General features: G+C 42.7%; 1 protein-coding gene and 1 pseudogene across 2 annotated transcripts; one reads left to right on the top strand and one right to left on the bottom strand.

Annotated features, from left to right (window-relative positions):
• LOC145859336 (retinol dehydrogenase 10-like) lies at positions 1-2,866 on the top strand (annotated as a pseudogene).
• A 175-nt stretch (positions 2,867-3,041) lies between these two features.
• LOC106565588 (exportin-2) lies at positions 3,042-16,867 on the bottom strand. Of its 2 annotated transcripts, none has more exons than XM_014132873.3 (25): positions 16,724-16,867; positions 15,682-15,772; positions 15,386-15,528; positions 15,174-15,275; positions 14,828-14,973; positions 14,627-14,717; positions 14,342-14,449; positions 14,134-14,226; positions 12,417-12,584; positions 11,983-12,112; positions 11,784-11,849; positions 11,474-11,676; positions 9,727-9,811; positions 9,554-9,615; positions 9,290-9,426; positions 8,980-9,083; positions 8,689-8,786; positions 6,742-6,892; positions 6,332-6,540; positions 6,045-6,142; positions 5,849-5,934; positions 5,582-5,663; positions 4,935-5,081; positions 4,622-4,853; positions 3,042-3,909 (listed from the first exon to the last, which is right to left on the bottom strand). In XM_014132873.3, exons 2-25 carry the CDS (start codon positions 15,764-15,766, stop codon positions 3,820-3,822), a joined length of 2,916 nt encoding a protein of 971 aa, XP_013988348.1. In that variant the 5' UTR covers positions 15,767-15,772; positions 16,724-16,867; the 3' UTR covers positions 3,042-3,819. The 2 variants fall into 2 exon arrangements, with proteins under 2 accessions (XP_013988348.1, XP_013988349.1); XM_014132874.3 differs by lacking the exon at positions 16,724-16,867 and adding an exon at positions 15,917-16,032.
• Between the last annotated feature and the right edge of the window lie 252 nt (positions 16,868-17,119).

Below are 17,119 nucleotides of genomic sequence, written 5' to 3'. Positions count from 1 at the left end.
GGTCAGTTGTTCGCTCTGGAGTTTACCAAAGAGGGTGTTGAGCTTGAGCTCTGGGACTGCAACACGGCAGCCAACGAGCAGAATGCCAAGCTTTCCCGGGAACTGGGGGCCCAGGCGCACACCTACACGGTCAAGCTTTCCCGCTGGTTGAATATTAGAGACAGCTGAGCAGGTGCAGCGCGAGGTCGGCGATGTCACCATGTTGGTGAACAACACCAGGGTGGTAGTGGATGAATGCTGCTGGAGTGTCCTGATGAGCTGCTGGAGAGGAAGCTCCTCGTCAACTGCCATGCGCGTGAAACTACAGAAATCACCTGCACCACATTCATTTCACATTAAATGCTCAGATAAAATGCCTGTGTTAGAAATAAAATCAGAGAGCATCAAAAACCATAACTCGACCATTATACTTGTGCACTGTGTGTAATTGTGCAGACAATGTTTGGGCACTGAAATGTGAAAAGTGGAGTACGTAACGTCAGTTGATGACATGCATGCCTTTTGAATTCAAGGCATGCATGTCACCTCTGACTTATTCACTTACCCCTGCAATCCAAAATGGCACACCACCAATTATGATGGAATGTGAATCTTCTTAATTTGACCCTCTGTCAAAAATTTGACCCTCTGACTCTCTTACCTTAGTCCCACGCTCAAAAAATGGATAAGCTCCAGAAAAACAAATGCCTATTCATCCTATTACATGTTTCTTTCTTTCATGTGTGACACCCCACCTCAGAATTACATGTATTAAACAGTTTGCCTACTGTAACCCAGGGTTACTGCAAGGGTTTGGGGTAACTGGTTTTACCCCTCCATTCAACAAATGACAAAGTATTTTTCTGCCTCAGATGAAAGCTAAGAACCATGGCCACATTGTGACCATTGGGAAAGGGGGATACATAGTCAGTTGTCCAACTGAATGTATTCAGTCTTCCACATTTACCCCAACACCTCTGAATCAGAGAGGTGGGGGGGCTGCCTTAATCAACATCCTTGGCACCCAGGAAACTGCCTTGCTCAGGGGCAGAATTACAGATTCTTACCTTGTCAGCTCAGGGATTCGATACAGCAACCTTCTGGTTATGGGCCCAATGCTCTAACCACTAGGCTACCTGCTGCCCCAATTGTAAGTGCCCTGGGGCTTTTCAGCACTGCCTGTGTAGAGGTGAGACTGGAGGACTGGACATTACTTGGTTACTTGTTCATGCTTAAATGTACTTTAAATGTCTGTTGGGTTGTTGTAAACCATATCAGATAAGATGAATGATCACACAATTTGTCATGTAGGCTTCTTTATGAAAGACACTCCCTTCTGTTCGGTTGGTGCCTAGCCAAACTCGGCTAGACGAACTGAACGAGTGTGCTCGCTCGCACACATTCAACCTTCACTTGAAAAGACCTTTGCTTGACAAACAAGAAAAAGTGCCAATAGTACTGTTTGTCCATCTTGAAATACAGTAGCCAGTATATACTTCCTCAAAATATAATTCAATCTAAGATAACTCAAGAACTTTGCTATTAATTTTGGCCTTTTTTTTCAGAGGATATCTTAGTTGCACGATTTTAAATCAAACTAGGATGTTTGGTGCAGTATTTCTGAAGTGAAAAATGTGCATGAAAATGAGTTGTCTATCAAGAAATGACAACAAACACTTCATCCAAGAATCCCTACTGTTGACCAATCACCGACGAAGGGGCGTAGACTTCGGCTTCCAAACTTCGGCTTGCCTTGAGAAATGTTTATGTGTGCACGAACAGCCCAAAAAAACCTTGACGAAGTCCAAAATGAACAAAAACGTCACAAATGTCGTCATAATATATTCACAAACTGTTCCGAATGGGAATGCCTTTAGCGAGATCTGGTTGGGCCCCCCTGGCTAGACTAACTTATCAATCTAAAAATTATCTGACATGGCTAAATGACTGACTGTCAGTGACTGACAAAACAAGAGAAAAACTGCTGATGCACAACCAAACTTGAAACTTGCACCTTGTGTATTCTACTATTCTAACTCAACAGTCCCTCCCAATTTGTAAAAATAATTTGGGGTCAGGGGCCCTCTAGCAGCCAGGGTCCCTAATATCACTTATGCCTGGAGCCGACCCTACTCAGCTGCTCCACACCATAGAGGAACAAACAAGAGTTATTTTGCAAACCCTATCAGTAATGTGCTGTTTATAGGCCAACATATGTAGTACCATCTCCTTTTCCCCCCTCAGGACTACTGTCCAAGTAAATTTTGGGCGGTGGGGTTTAATTAACCCATGGTTTTCTGGCAGAAGAGGGCCTGGACGGCATCAAAACCACACTGATCTGTCCTTATATTGTCGACACTGGCATGTTCGCTGGCTGCGAGATGAGGTAAGACACCCTTGTTGGCCATCTAGTTCCACAATGATGCCATGACCTGTGCCATTGAACCTACTACATGTCTTTTTGCTCTCTGGCATACTCTACAGGAAGGAGCTGCGGGGTTTGATTCCCCCCTGGACACAGTGCAGACAACCATGGCTGCCATCCTTGTGGACAAGCACATGATCTTCATACTATGCTTTATGTACATACAGTACCCTGAATTACACAAGCGTAAGTATTTAATTATTCAAGGGGATGGGGACTAAAAAAGAAACTCATGGGATATGTTTCCTTGACTAAAAAGTAGTTAGTTCAACATCATTTGTCTTTAGACTGCTTCCTTGGGAGGCCAACGTTGCGAAGTACCGCTTCATGGGAGGTGACAAGTGCATGCTGCCCTTCATCAAGACAATGGAGCAGAAGGCTGCCTCTACCAACAGCCATGCTAAATCCTCATAGGACCAATCCTTCCTGCCCAAATGGGTTTTGTCACCAAATAGCAACACTACCTGCACACCAAAGGGTCAGTTGAAACAATCTTACCTTGACAGGATATCTGAAGGGTGAGAAAGTGCTGTTATCACTTTTTGATAAACTTGTAAAATCTTCATAACAGGCTGTCAGGGTAACAATCTGCTGCATCAAATGCCATTCATGTGAATAAAATAAATGGAAATGTGTATTAAGTGTGATTTTTTTTATTTGAATGCCACGGCTAATCAAGAGGCTGTACACAATGTCTTTCACTGAAAGTGCAAAACAGCTCAGGTTTTATACAAGATCCTCTTTACTCACATTTATTGACAGTTTCTGCACTAAGACCAGACATAACGCAACTATGCGCAACTACATGCAACAGAGAAACATTTTAAGCACTATATTTTGAGGTCATAACCACCAGTCCTCCATAAGACTAAAAACAAAGGAAATCCAACTATTGAAAAACAAGGACAAAGAAAAAAAAAAAACTTCTCATTTGATTCTGCAAAGAGCCATGAAGTCCAATTCAGTCAGTCAACTCCAGAGTTCTGTCGATGTTGGTCGGGGTTGTCGATGTATGTTCATTGACAGGTCGTTATTATGGCAAAAATCGACAAACAAGTAGATACTTTGGTCATATCAAAGCATAACATTCACAAACTTGAGTGTTGGTGAAGCCAGCCTTCCACAACTGCACAGCATGCCAATGAAGGACAAAGACAACCCCACCCCCCCACAAAAAACTATTGCTCTTCCATTTCTTTTAACACCATTTAAAACCCCTTAAAAATCCCAATTCGTAGATGAACATGTTGACCCATTGACCAAGTATCCACCATGAGTAGTCAATTGATCAGTCTTTGTTTTGTCCATTCAATCCTGATGAGTCAGTCCCAGTGTGGTCCATGGGCGACAGTGCCCAGTTATTGTGCAGTGTGATGGTGTCTTATGCGTCAGTGAGGATGCTTCTGTGTCCATCTTCACACCAGCTGTACAGAGGCAGCCTGGAGGTAACCCTGCAGGTACTGGAGGGCCTCAGCGTTCAGGCTGGTGCTCAGCATAGAGGGGACCTGCCATGGGAGGAGAACAGGAGAGATTCACTCAGTTGACATCTACTACTGAAAGCATATATAGTACTCACCAAAGAAAAATAATTCAGGGAGGCATTAGCAGTCTAGGAGACAAAATGTTGTACACTACTCCCCACTCTGCTATTCCTGGGGGCTCACACAGTCTATGCTGCGCTAGAGCACCTTCAACGCTCTGTTGGGTGACTGGCTCTCAGTCAGCCGGGCCTAACTTTTATAAGTAAGTCTTGTCCGAGACAGAACGCACTATAGGACAGGAACCCATCTTCAGTGTCTGTAGTATGAGGCAGCTTGTTGTACAAGTACACCCCTTTGAAAGAACACTAGTCTGTCGCAAGGTCTTACCCCCTATCCAACTCATTAATTCTGAGTGCCAAAACAGAGACATTAGGAGCCATTTTAAAGTCTTTGGTAGGACTCGACCGGGTATCGAGCCAACCATCCAATCTCAGAACGGACACTTACCACAAAGACACCGAGTTGGTACTTAACTTTTATACCATGTTGTTTTGCTTAAAATAACCGACTAAATCATATGAGAGTAGAAGATTGGAACACAAGGTGGACGTGAAAATAAAGAATTTGCTAGCTAGCATTAGCTAGCAAATGTTCCTGCTATAAGGAGTGATTTAGTCAAGAGGCCCACTGCCTCTAATATAGCCTAGTAGTAGTGCATTTCAATAAATCAACTTACCCGTCCGGGACATGCAGTAGAGAGCTTGTGGAGAGACTGAGCTAGCAGGATCTTGGGGTTGCTGACCACCTCTCCGATGGGGTCGTGCTCCTTCTTCCCAGCAAAGGCCAGCTGGGAGAAAGCAGTCTGGTAACCGGGTGTGTCCTCTATGTCAATGAAGTGCTCATCGTCAGGGATGCTATCATCCTCTGGTAGCTCAAATAGCCCAATCAGGGCCTGAAGCAGGGGGGTCCTAAAGAATAAACAATTTAGCAGGCCATTCATTTAGTAAAAACACTGCAAAGTGTAATAATATTCCAGGACAGTTTCTCACCAGAGTTTGGTGTACTCAGTATCTATCATGGCAGGGCACTCAGTGAGGATCTTGGTGATGCCCACAGCACAGATCTTCTTCTCCACTGGTCCAGACACTTTCTGCACCTCTGGAATGACTATCTTCTCCAGCACCATGCCAAACATCCTACAAGAGAAATTGGACTCAGCACTGAGAATACCTCTCCATGTGGTTTTTATCTCTTATCGCATTCATTAAGGCCTATAATATGGAATATGATAAAACTTCCAAACTCAGCCTAACATTTACATTTTACATTTACATTTTAGTCATTTAGCAGACGCTCTTATCCAGAGCGACTTACAGTAGTGAATGCATACATTTCATTTCATGCATTTTTTTCTTCTTTTTTTTCTCTTACTGGCCCCCCGTGGGAATCGAACCCCCACAACCCTGGCGTTGCAAACACCATGCTCTACCAACTGAGCCACAGGGAAGGCTAGTGTGTGTAATGTAGTACGAGGACATGGTTGGCCTTTAAAAGCCAAAAGGGACAACTGACAGGCTTGTATGCAGATCAATGTAAATGAGTCATCTGCACACTCAGCTCCAAGGCGACACTAATGGACAAACTGAATCAAACATGTCAAAGGTCAGTCTCATTTAATCTGACAAGAGATACTTACTTTGGCTGTATGCTGTCAAAAATCTCCTGCAGAGCAATGGCTCCATACTTGACACCATACAGATTGATAAACACCATGAAGCCTGTGGAAAATAGGAGGGCCTGTGAAAATGTGCAGCATTGAGAGATCACACAGAGCTCATTCTAAAACTAGGGTAATATAACCCTACACACTCCTGTTATGCTAGCATGACAAAGAGGATGTGGGTGCAGTTTCAATTGTACTTCTTAAATAAACATGCCAACATTTGTTTTAAGCTATACTCACTCTTGATGAACTTGGTGGTTTTGGAGCTCTGCAGTCTCTGGAAGAGCAGGATGAAGATCTGTTTCCTGTACTGAACAATGGACTCCCTGAGAGGGAGAGAGAGAGGGAGTGAACAAAATAACTCATGATACAGCCCCCATGTCAACTATACACAAAGTTCACCGTTAGAAGACAGAGGTGGAGATTGTTGACTCACGTCGGCATGTGCTCTATGATACTGTTCATCAGGTAGAAACCTTGGTGGTCATTGGCCTTGGAGGCTATGAGCTTCTGGAAGACTCCTAGCAGGCCAGGCTGTATAGGGAGAGCACTTTAACATCAAATTACCACAACTAACTAATTGCATGCATCAACAGGTAAATTAAGACAGGTAGGTTACAGAAAAGTACAGTTAGACTCCTCTTATTACAGTAAGAGTCATCTTACCCCTCTTATTACAGTAAGAGTCATCTTACCATTGACATACCCCCAGCTGTAACTCACTATTTTGTCAGCAGCAGAGCTGGCTATGGTGGCTGCCCCCTTCTCCAGATAGGCCTGAAGCAGGCGCACCAGAGGGGGAATGTTGCCAGTGCGTTCCCACAGCACAGGCTGCAGCAGGTGGGGGAAAAGGGCCATGTAGGAGTTGGGGATGGAGCTGGTGTGGATCTCCAGAAGCAGAGACATCACCTGGAACACGTACGGCACAAACTCTGCAACAGGAAGCGGGACAGCTGATGTAAGAAGGGCAATGTGTAGTTTGCCAACAACACTGCATCCATGCGATTCAGAAGATGGCTTTTCAACCCCTTCATCCACCTACTCAGTTTCCTAGGCATGTTCTAATCAGACGGGCATCTTATGCTTAACATGAACTTCTATAACCTGCTGCTTTCTAGGGTACAGCCACATACCCTGTACATCATTCTGTAGGATCTCAGTGAAGACTGGGAAGAGGGCCTCCTCGAAGCTGCCCACAGTGGTAGTGTTGGCCTTGCAGGTGATCCGGATGGACAGGCACAGGGACTCAAACAGGTAGTGGTTAAAGTGAGGCTTGCTGGGGTTCTGGAAGAAACATGATACAGGTAAATACTTGGGCTGGAAATTGCCATGGACCTCACGATACGATATCACAGCACTTACGTGCCGATACGATATTTATTGTGATTATATACTGCGATTTTATTGCGTTTCAATGTTCCAAACATAATGCTCACCATACATCTGCTGCAGAGGGACAAGAGACAGTCACGGAAATAAAAGTGCTGAAAACAAATTGGCTCCCTATTTAAAAAGATGGAGAACAAGCTATGAAGGAAAAATACTGGCGTTCTTGTACTTGGTACATCCAAGTAGCGCAAAAATTGTATGGCGATATTGTCAAAAACGATACTAATAATATCCTGATTTATAACTATCAACGGTGCCAGATTTCAGATTTCCTCCAGACGTGACTCTTGGCATTCAGGCCAGAGTTCAATCTTGGTTTCATCAGACCAGAGAATCTTGTTTCTCATGGTCTGAGTCTTTAGGTGACTTTTGGCAAACTCCAAGTGGGCAATGTGCCTTTTACTGAGGACTAGCTTCCATCTGGCCACTCTTCCATAAAGGCCTGATTGGTGGAATACTGCAGAGATGGTTGTCCTTCTGGAAGGTTCTCCCATCTCCACAGAGGAACTCTAGAGCTCTGTCAGAGTGACCATCAGGTTCTTGGTCACCGCCTTGACCAAGGCCCTTCTCCCCCGATTGTTCAATTTGGCCGGGCAGCCAGCTCTAGGAAGAGTCTTGGTGGTTCCAAACTTCTTACATTTAAGAATGATAGAGGCCACTGTGTTCTTGGGGACCTTCAATGCTGCAGAAATGTTTTGGTACCCTTCCCCAGATCTGTGCCTCACACAATCCTGTCTCAGAGCTCTACAGGACAATTCCTTCGACCTCATGGCTTGGTTTTTGCTCTGTGGGGCTTTGTATAGACAGGTGTGTGCCTTTCCAAATCATGTCCAATGAATTTAATTTACCACAGGTGGACTCCAATCAAGTTGCAGAAACATCTCAAGGACGATCAATGGAAACAGGATGCACCTGAGCTCAATTTCAAGTCTTATAGCAAAGGGTCTGAATACTTCTGTAAATAAGGCATGTTTTTATAAATGTGCTAACATTTATAAAAACCTGTTTTCGCTTTGTCATTATGGGGTATTGTGTGTAGATAGCTGACGATTTTTATTGATTTAATTTATTTTAGAATAAGGCTTTAACGTAACAAAATGTGGAAAAAGTCAAGGGGTCTGAATACTTTCTGAAGGCACTGTATGTTATGGCGAAATTGTGACGTTTTGGTGTTCGGCAATTTATTCCCAGCTGTTTTTCTTGAGGCAAGTCAAAGTTCGGTGGTCGAAGTCCACGCCCCTTCGTCTGTGATTGGTCAACAGTAGAGATTCGTTAATTAAGTGTTTGTCATTCAACGATAGACAACTTTTTTAATGCATTTTTTTCTACTTGAGAAATACTGCACTAAACATCTTAGTTAGATGTAAAATTGCACGACTAAGATGTCCTCGACAAAAGTGTCAATCTATCACAGATTTCTTGAGTTATCTTAGATAAACTTAGAGACGATTTTTAGGAAGTGTACTGGCTACAGCGTCTCAAGTGGGACAAACCGTAATATTGCCAACATTTCTCGTTTTGAAGTGAAGGTATTTTAAGGGAGTATGCGAGCACAGACATTAATTACGCCTAGCCAAGTTCTGCAAGGAGAAAACCAAACCTATGTATCCGGATGCCTTTAGACAATGCAAGTCAGCTCATGTGTACATGCATCCACAGCAATGCAGACAAGAGATGAGTGTGTGACCTACCTTGCTGACCAGCAGGAGCTTGTGAGTGAGCTGGCCAATCAGAGTGGGGATGTAAGAAACAATGGCCTCCTGCAGGAGGGAGAAGCTGCGCATGATGGCTGGAAGAGAATGAAGGAGAAGTCTGGGTAGAGGACACGGATCAGTACACACTGAAAAACGTTGTCTGCAACTTTAAAAGGAAGGTGACATTAGGTCCTCCGTGACGACATTAAGCAAAAGGACGGATAGTTAAAAATACAGTGAAAGCCATAGAAGTTACAAGCAGAGCATTTAACACTCAAACTCAAGTACCTTTCATGATATATTCATTCTCTGAGGAGCCAGGCAGAGCCAGGGCCTTGAACAGGTTGTTTAGCAGCTGTTCTGTGAAGGGGGCCATCTCTGCAGGAGTGATACTGAAACGTATGATGACAGATGATTAATCACTTCTGACATGAGGCACCAAAAGTTACAAACTAAGGTTATTGGTAATGACCAAAGAGTTTTATTAACAAACAAACTACTATGGATGCGGTGTATAGTTGATTATATTTGTGTAGTGTGGTGTTGGAAAAGACAAAGTCTTTATTTAATTATCTAAGTATAGATGGTTACTACTCACAGAGTGGAGTTGTTGGGGCCCCTCATGGTGAAGAGTCTCTCCAGTGCATGGGCAGCATAGGTGTGCTCAACCGTGCTCTCTGCCTGCAGGTGGGCCACCAGCAGAGGGACAGCCTGCAGCAGCTGCTCTTTGGGCAGCTGGAAGACAAGAGGGGACCGAGGACTGGTTATTCATGGGCCCCTGCAAGTGTTGATTTCAACCCTTAATAAATGGGCTGAACTCGTGACAGTGAATTTTCAGAGGGTAGAGAAAACAAAATCATACCTGACTCCTGAAGATCATGACATATTTGATGGCATCAGCCTTCAACACTGGGAACTCATTGACTATAATAGAACAGAGTAAACATCTTCCATAAAAGTGCAGCTATAAAGCAATCCACAGCTTTGATGGTTAATTCATTCATCTTTTGTTTCTAAGTTCAACTTTATATTTACCATTTTGGGATTTGAGGTCTATGAGAATGTGGTTCACAAAGAATTCTGTAAGGTTCACCAACTCGTTAGCTTGCGTGATACCATGCTGAAAAAGAAACATTTTGTCCATGTAATTTGCTCAATGTCTCTACTGCAATAATATTTACAATTGAAGTCAGAAGTTTACATATACTTTGGTTGGCATCATTAGAACTCGTTTTTCAACCACTCCAAATTTCTTGTTAACAAACTATAGTTTTGGCAAGTCGGTTAGGACATCTACTTTGTGCATGACACAAGTAACTTTTCCAACAGTTGTTTGCAGACCGATTATTTCACTGTATCACAATTCCAGTGGGTCAGAAGTTCACATACACTAAGTTGACTGTGCCTTTAAACATCTTGGAAAATTCCAGAAAATGATGTCATGGCTTTAGAAGCTTCTGATAGGCTAATAAACATAATTTTCATAATTGGAGGTGTACCTGTGGATGTATTTCAAGGCCTACCTTCAAACTCAGTTCCTACTTGCTTGACATCATGGGAAAATCAAAAGAAATCAGCCAAGACCACAGAAAAAAATTGTAGACCTCCACAAGTCTGGTTCATGCTTGGGAGCAATTTCCAAACGCCTGAAGGTACCATGTTCATCTGTACAAACAATAGTACACAAGTATAAACACCTTGGGACCACGCAGCCGTCATACCTCTCTGTCTCCTAGAGATGAACGTACTTGGGTGCGAAAAGTGTAAATCAATCCCACAACAACAGCAAAGGACCTTGTGAAGATGCTGGAGGAAACGGGTACAAAGGTATCTATATCTTCAGTAAAACGAGTCCTATATCAACATAACCTGAAAGGCAGCTCAGCAAGGAAGAAGCCACTGCTCCAAAACCGCCATAAAAAAAGCCAGATTGCGGTTTGCAACTGCACACGTGGACAAAGATCGTACTTTTTGGAAAAATGTCCTCTGGTCTGATGAAACAAAAATACAACTGTTTGGCCATAATGACCATCGTTATGTTTGGTGGAAAAGGAGGGAGGCTTGCAAGCCGAAGAACGCCATCCCAACCGTGAAGCACGGGGGTGGCAGCATCATGTTGTGGGGGTGCTTTGCTGCAGGAATGACTGGTGCACTTCACAAAATAGATGGCATCATGAGGGAGGAAAATGTGGATATATTGAAGCAACATCTCAAGACATCAGTCAGGAAGTTAAAGCTTGGTCGCAAATGGGTCTTCCAAATGGACAATGACCCCAAGCATACTTCCAAAGTTGTGGCAAAATGGCTTAAGGATAACAAAGTCAAGGTATTGGAGTGGCCATCACAAAGCCCTGACCTCAACCCTATAGAACATTTGTGGGCAGAAATGAAAAAGCGTGTGCGAGCAAGGTGGCCTATAAACCTGACTCAGTTACACCAGCTCTGTCAGGAGGAATGGGCCAAAATTCACACAACTTATTGTGGTAAGTTTGTGGAAGACTACTCAAAACGTTTGACCCAATTCTGACCCACTGGGAATGTGATGAAAGAAATAAAAGGTGAAATAAATCATTCTCTACTATTATTCTGACATTTCACATTATTAAAATAAAGTGGTGATCCTAACTGACCTTAGATAAGGAATTTTGACTAGGATTAAATGTCAGGAATTGTAAAAAACGGTATTTGGCTAAGGTGTATGTAAACCTCCGACTTCATCTGTGTAACCCATCAGATGTCACAAACACACCCAAATACAATAGGCATAATGACCTAATCATACCTTCGCTGTCTGGGCTTTTGAGGCCAGAGATGTGACCAGGTAGATGGCAGCGTCTTTGTGCTTCCAGTTCACCCCTGGGTTCTTGGCATACTCCCCAAGCATGGAGTTGACATAGCCAGAAAAGATGGCTGTGACCGGGCCCTCAAAGAACTTACACAGGCCTCTCACCAAGTCACAGGCAGCCCTGCGCCGAGTGTCTATGTCTGCAGAAAGGAGACAGAACCGAGGTGTGAATATCAGTCTACCTTGAACACCTTTACTTCAACAATCCTCCAGTTCAATTTTGGTCTTGTTGAGTTAAAAAAATTACCTGATCCTTCAAGATCTCTTCGGATATATTCCTCAGAGTTATCCTCAAAGGCCTCCTCATCAGCACCTGGAGACAGAAATCTATGTATCAGTATCAGAGACCATTATGCAAATCGCTGCCATTAATGTACAATGGCAAGAGCAGAAACAATAGTCATGTAGCCATTCATCCCCAAGATACTGTTTCAGTCTAAACTCACTTCTGAACTCCATGTTGGGCACAATGACCTTCTCACAGATGCTGGTGAGTGTGTTCTGGTCCTCAAACAGATGCTTGTAGTGGGGCCTTTCACACACAGATGCCAGGAACTGAATAGCATTGCTCACAAGCTACGTCACAAACATAAAAGGAGCAAACCTATTATTTTTTTTCTTTTACATTTATTTAACTAGGCAAGTCAGTTAAGAACAAATTCCTATTTTCAATCACAGCCTAGGAACAGTGGGTTAACTGCCTTGTTCAGGGGCAGAATGACAGATTTTTACCTTGTCAGCTCGGGGATTCGATCTTGCAACCTTTCAGTTACTAGTCCAACGCTCTAACCACTAGGCTACCTACCACCCCAAGCAAACGTATTAGCAGGTGGTCAACATGATCTATTGATAAGCTATATGAATGTATCAACAGTCTCACCAGGTCGTACTTGACCTCCTGGCCAGTGGAGACCAGCAGATTCCAGATAGCGGTGACAAACCGCGGCAGGTAAGGCTGGAATTCTTCATCGTACTTCTGGGCGTACAGAGCAGCGTTGTCACAGATCTGAGACTTGAGCAGCTCCAGAAGACCTGCCTCCTCTTCATCCTGTTGGGAGGAAAAGACAAGACCGTATCACAAGTTCAATCAACTGATTCATTAACTTGTTGGGGATAGGGGGCAGTATTTGCACGGCCGGATAAAAAACGTACCCGATTTAATCTGGTTACTACTCCTGCCCAGTAACTAGAATATGCATATAATTAGTAGATTTGGATAGAAAACACTCTAAAGTTTCTAAAACTGTTTGAATGGTGTCTGTGAGTATAACAGAACTCAGATGGCAGTCAAAACCCTGAGACAAATCCTAACGAGGAAATCTGATGTGTGGAATCACTTCAAACCTTTGCCATTGAAACACACAGGGAGTTATTAATCATTTAGCACTTCCTAAGGCTTCCACTAGATGTCGACAGTCTTTACAAAGTGGTTTGAGTCTTCTATGGTAGAAACTGACCCAAAGAGAGGCTTGGGAAGTTGGTCACAGGGGGAGGGCTATTACTACTATGATGCGGGCGCCCATGGGAAACCTTTTGTTCCGAAACGTTTAGTAAGACAATGCAATCGTCCGCCTTGAATATTATTGAAGCTCTGGTTGAAAAAGGCCCTAAAGATTTATGTTATACAACGTTTGACATGTTTGAACGAACGTAAATATATATTTTTTTGCACATTCGTGACGACAAGTCCCGCGCTTCAGTACATTATGAGTAGCCTTCGGAACGCGCTAACAAGAAGGAACTATTGGGACATAAATTATTTACTTTTTCCAACAAAACTACATTTGTTGTGGACCTGGGATGCCTGGAAGTGCCTTCTGATGAAGATAATCAAAGGTAAGGGAATATTTACAATAGTATTTTTGATGGTTCCAAGATGGCGCTAACATGTATCGCCTAGCCTATTTTTCTGAGCATACCACGTCGTTTATTGCAAAGTGTGATTTCCCAGTAAAGTTATTTTTAAATCTGACAATGCGGTTGCATTCACGAGATGTTAATCTATAATTCTTTGAATGACAATATTACATTTTAACAATGTTTTCGAATAGTAATTTTGTAAATTGTAGCGCCGATTCACCAGAAGCATTTGAGGGGAAATATTTTCTGAACGTCACGTGCCGATGTAAAATGCTGTTTTTATATATAAATATGAACTTTAGCCAACAAAAAATGCATGTATTGTGTAACATGATGTCCTAGGAGTGTCTTCTGATAAAGATTGTCAAAGGTTAGTGCTGCATTTAGCTGTGTTTTGGGTATTTGTGATGCATCTAGTTGCTTTGAAAATGGCAGTGTGATTTTTTTTGGCAGGGTACTCTCCTAACATAATCTAATGTTTTGCTTTTGCTGTAAAGCCTTTTTGAAATCGGACAACGTGGTTCGATTCAGGAGAGGTGTATCTATAAAATGGTGCAAAATAGTCATATGTTTGAGAAATTGAAGTTATAGCATTTATGAGGTTTTGTATTTCGCACGACGCGATTCCACTGGCTGTTGACTAGGGTGGGAAGCAAACGTCCCACCTTGCACCGACAGGTTAATAGCCACTTGAACATCTTACAGTGAAAGTGCTGTTAATCACCAGGTTCACTCACATCTGTTTGTAGTAGCTTGTTATCCAAGGTCAACAAGTTATGGAAATTAGACATCCAGGTCTCCATGTTGTCCTCAAAGAACTCTGGAAGGTCCTGTGAAGGCAGAGACAAAGATGGAAGAATGAGATAACTCCAGTGAAAAAGCATCACATTTAATTACAGTAAGTCTTTGTGGGCATAAAGCAGGTAAGAGGCAGGGGGGACGCACCTGAAAGTTGAGACTGTAGAAAAGCTTTGAGATCAGAGTAAGGGACGAGAAGAGGATCTTCAAAGCATTGATGTCCGTCGCATGGGTCTGACACAGCTCAATGGTGGCCTGAAAAAAACAATAGACATGAATAGCAGACAATGTCTTCCCATGTCTGAATAAGTAAGGTACTACAAAGTAAAAGCAAGGGACGGCAAGCAACAATTTCCAGACGCATGTTGTTTTTACTTGAAATACACTTCAATTGTTCGAGTTGATTAACTCTGAAACCAATCCACCACTAACCTTGAAGAGTTCAGTCAGTGGATTTGCAAACGTGTCCAACACCAGCTTAATCTCCAGCCATAGCTCATTTGACTTAAACTCATGTCGATACCTGGGCACACAGATGATCAGTGTTAATATCTTTCAAAATGAACCACAAAGACATGATTTACTATGACACCTATCATTAGAGGGCCACGTGTCATGCTCATGGTGGTTTACCTCTTGAAAAGTGAGTGTGCGGTCCGGAGCACTCCATTGATTATGTGGAAGTCTCCACTTTGGAAGCGGGTCACCATCTCTGTCAGGAGGTCCGGCCACTTCAGAGGGAAGTCCTCTCTACCAATGATGCTGATGGCATCACTCAACTGTAGAAGAACAGTAAATACAGAAAAACTGAACCATCTCTACAAATCTCCCTTTTGATTGTATACATGTATTATTCTAAAGGATTGTGAACCCATGGATTCCAAGAACCTTATATGAATCTCAAAACAAGCACCAGACCACTGACTTTGATTTAGAGTAGATGAACAGGTAACAGGTCTTGACTCATGTGAAGACATACCTGTTTCTGAATCTGTTCAGGGCTGCTCAGCATCAAATTTACAATGTTGGCCTTGATAGTGGTTCGGTCCGGATCTGAGATTTTATTGGGTTCATCTTCAATCTGAAAGAGACAGAATACAAAGTAACACTTGTCATGCCAACATTGGGACAACAATACTAGCACAACCCATAACATTTGTTCCAATATTCAGGCCACCACCACTAACTTACTATGCGCCAGTTCCTCTTGATGTAATTTTTGAAGGTGACAGCTGCACACACCCGGATCACATTGTCTTGGGATTTCTCCAACAATGTAAGCAGCAATATTGGGTAATTCTGGTTCCCTTCAACTGACTCAAGAAACTTTTCAGCTGGAAGAGGGAAATAAAAACATTCCAGTCAAGCACTGGGAAATTGTACATAAATGCCCAAGTATATATCATTGTATATGTTTATTGCTACTATGACTGATCAGGGGATGAGTATTTTAAAATTAACAAGCATTCTACTCTGAGCTCCCATACCTGGACGTCTTACGGATGGATCTGGGTCCAGAGTTTTGCGCATAAATTCTGTGAGGGTCTGAAGGTTTCCATCATTTAGCTCCATGGTGACCTGGAAATATGGTCATAATCAATACATTAGGCATAGTAACGGTAGTGATGGTCTAAACTGACTAGTACCATTAACTGATTGTCTTCGCTACAAATTCATGAAGTGATATTTTGACAGCAAAAAAAAAGCTAATGGTATATTCACCCGATCAAAAATATGATTGAGTAAGTCATACTAGCTAGCTATACATCACTAAAACACCAGTTACTGACAAATACTTTGGCCTAATGCTAGCAAATGTTAGCCCATCTTTGCCGTCCGACAAATTTTTCGAATCCATTTTTAAAATGACAACCTTTGTGCTCCAATGAAATTCGTTATTTCTCTCTACGTCAGACACTTTACCCACTCACAGTAAATCTAGGGAAGGACTTTGGGGGGGGTGCCGTTAGCAACTAGCTAGCAAAATTAGCATGGTACTCTGGCATGGTGATGCTGATTCAAAATACTTCCGTTTCACTAGTTTAAGTCAACTGTAGGGCAGGTTGCTTACATCTCAAATATCCAACACTTGTTTAGAGGATTTACACTTAGCTACGGAGTAGAGTAAGTAAATCACAGCAAGTTGACTTAATGACTGCGCAAGTTAGCTAGCTAGTTTGGTAGCCAACTAGCCATAGCGGTCTGGTAGGCTAACATTGCACGTCTTCTCACTACTTGTACGTTAGTAGCTAGCGAGCTGATATTGTGTTACACTTGTTTAGGCCAGATAGCCCTTTCTGCAACAATTCATTTTCTGTTTAGGGAACAGCTAACTAGATAACTAAACGTGAATAGCTACCAAGTATCGCAGTGACATTGTTCTACTAGTAAATGTTCGCTAGTTTGCTGATGCTAAATTACCCACGATGGGCAAATTAGAAACGGCTACCGCAGTTTTCCGTCTTTCTACAAGCAAGCAAGTAATGTACATTAAACTGTATCATTTGATACAGCGGTGAGATGTTATACCTTCTCTTGCTTTGAGTTGTCTCTCAGCCGGTATGTGCTGTTGTACGATTCGTTGCTGCCTGACTAACCGTAGCTTGTTTAAAGAAATCTCAAGCCACTGACTGCGCGGTATGTGTACTGGGCGTGCGCAAAAAAAGTTTGGAAAACCACGCTAGACACGCTCCTGTGCACTTGAAAGGGTGTGAATGGCATTGGCAGGTGTTCAGAACAGATGCTATGTTATTGATGAATTTATCACTATTATTGATTGATGAAGTGTGTTCACTGAGTTATAACCTCATATTCATGTCATGGAAGACCAATAGAAACAACTTAAAGAGAAGAATCAAAGTGTCTGTTGGTTCCTCTTTTCTTGTCTGGTGCCTTTGAGTCAGGACATGGCTGCCCACGAGAATG

This window comes from Salmo salar, chromosome 12 (genome assembly GCF_965601325.2).
Source record: "Salmo salar chromosome 12, fSalSal1, whole genome shotgun sequence".
Lineage (NCBI taxonomy): Eukaryota > Metazoa > Chordata > Actinopteri > Salmoniformes > Salmonidae > Salmo > Salmo salar.
This window is presented reverse-complemented; position numbering and strand designations above follow the sequence as displayed.

Bases quoted from the DNA above. Each gene is read 5' to 3' on its own strand.
- LOC106565588 (XM_014132873.3), bottom strand. From the start codon at position 15,766: ATGGAGCTAAATGATGGAAACCTTCAGACCCTCACAGAATTTATGCGC. The intron at 14,974-15,173 runs GTATGTCTTCAC...GTTCTTCTACAG, and splicing joins CTGAACAGATTCAGAAACAG to TTGAGTGATGCCATCAGCAT. The intron at 8,787-8,979 runs GTACTTGAGTTT...ATTCTCTTCCAG, and splicing joins GAATGAATATATCATGAAAG to CCATCATGCGCAGCTTCTCC.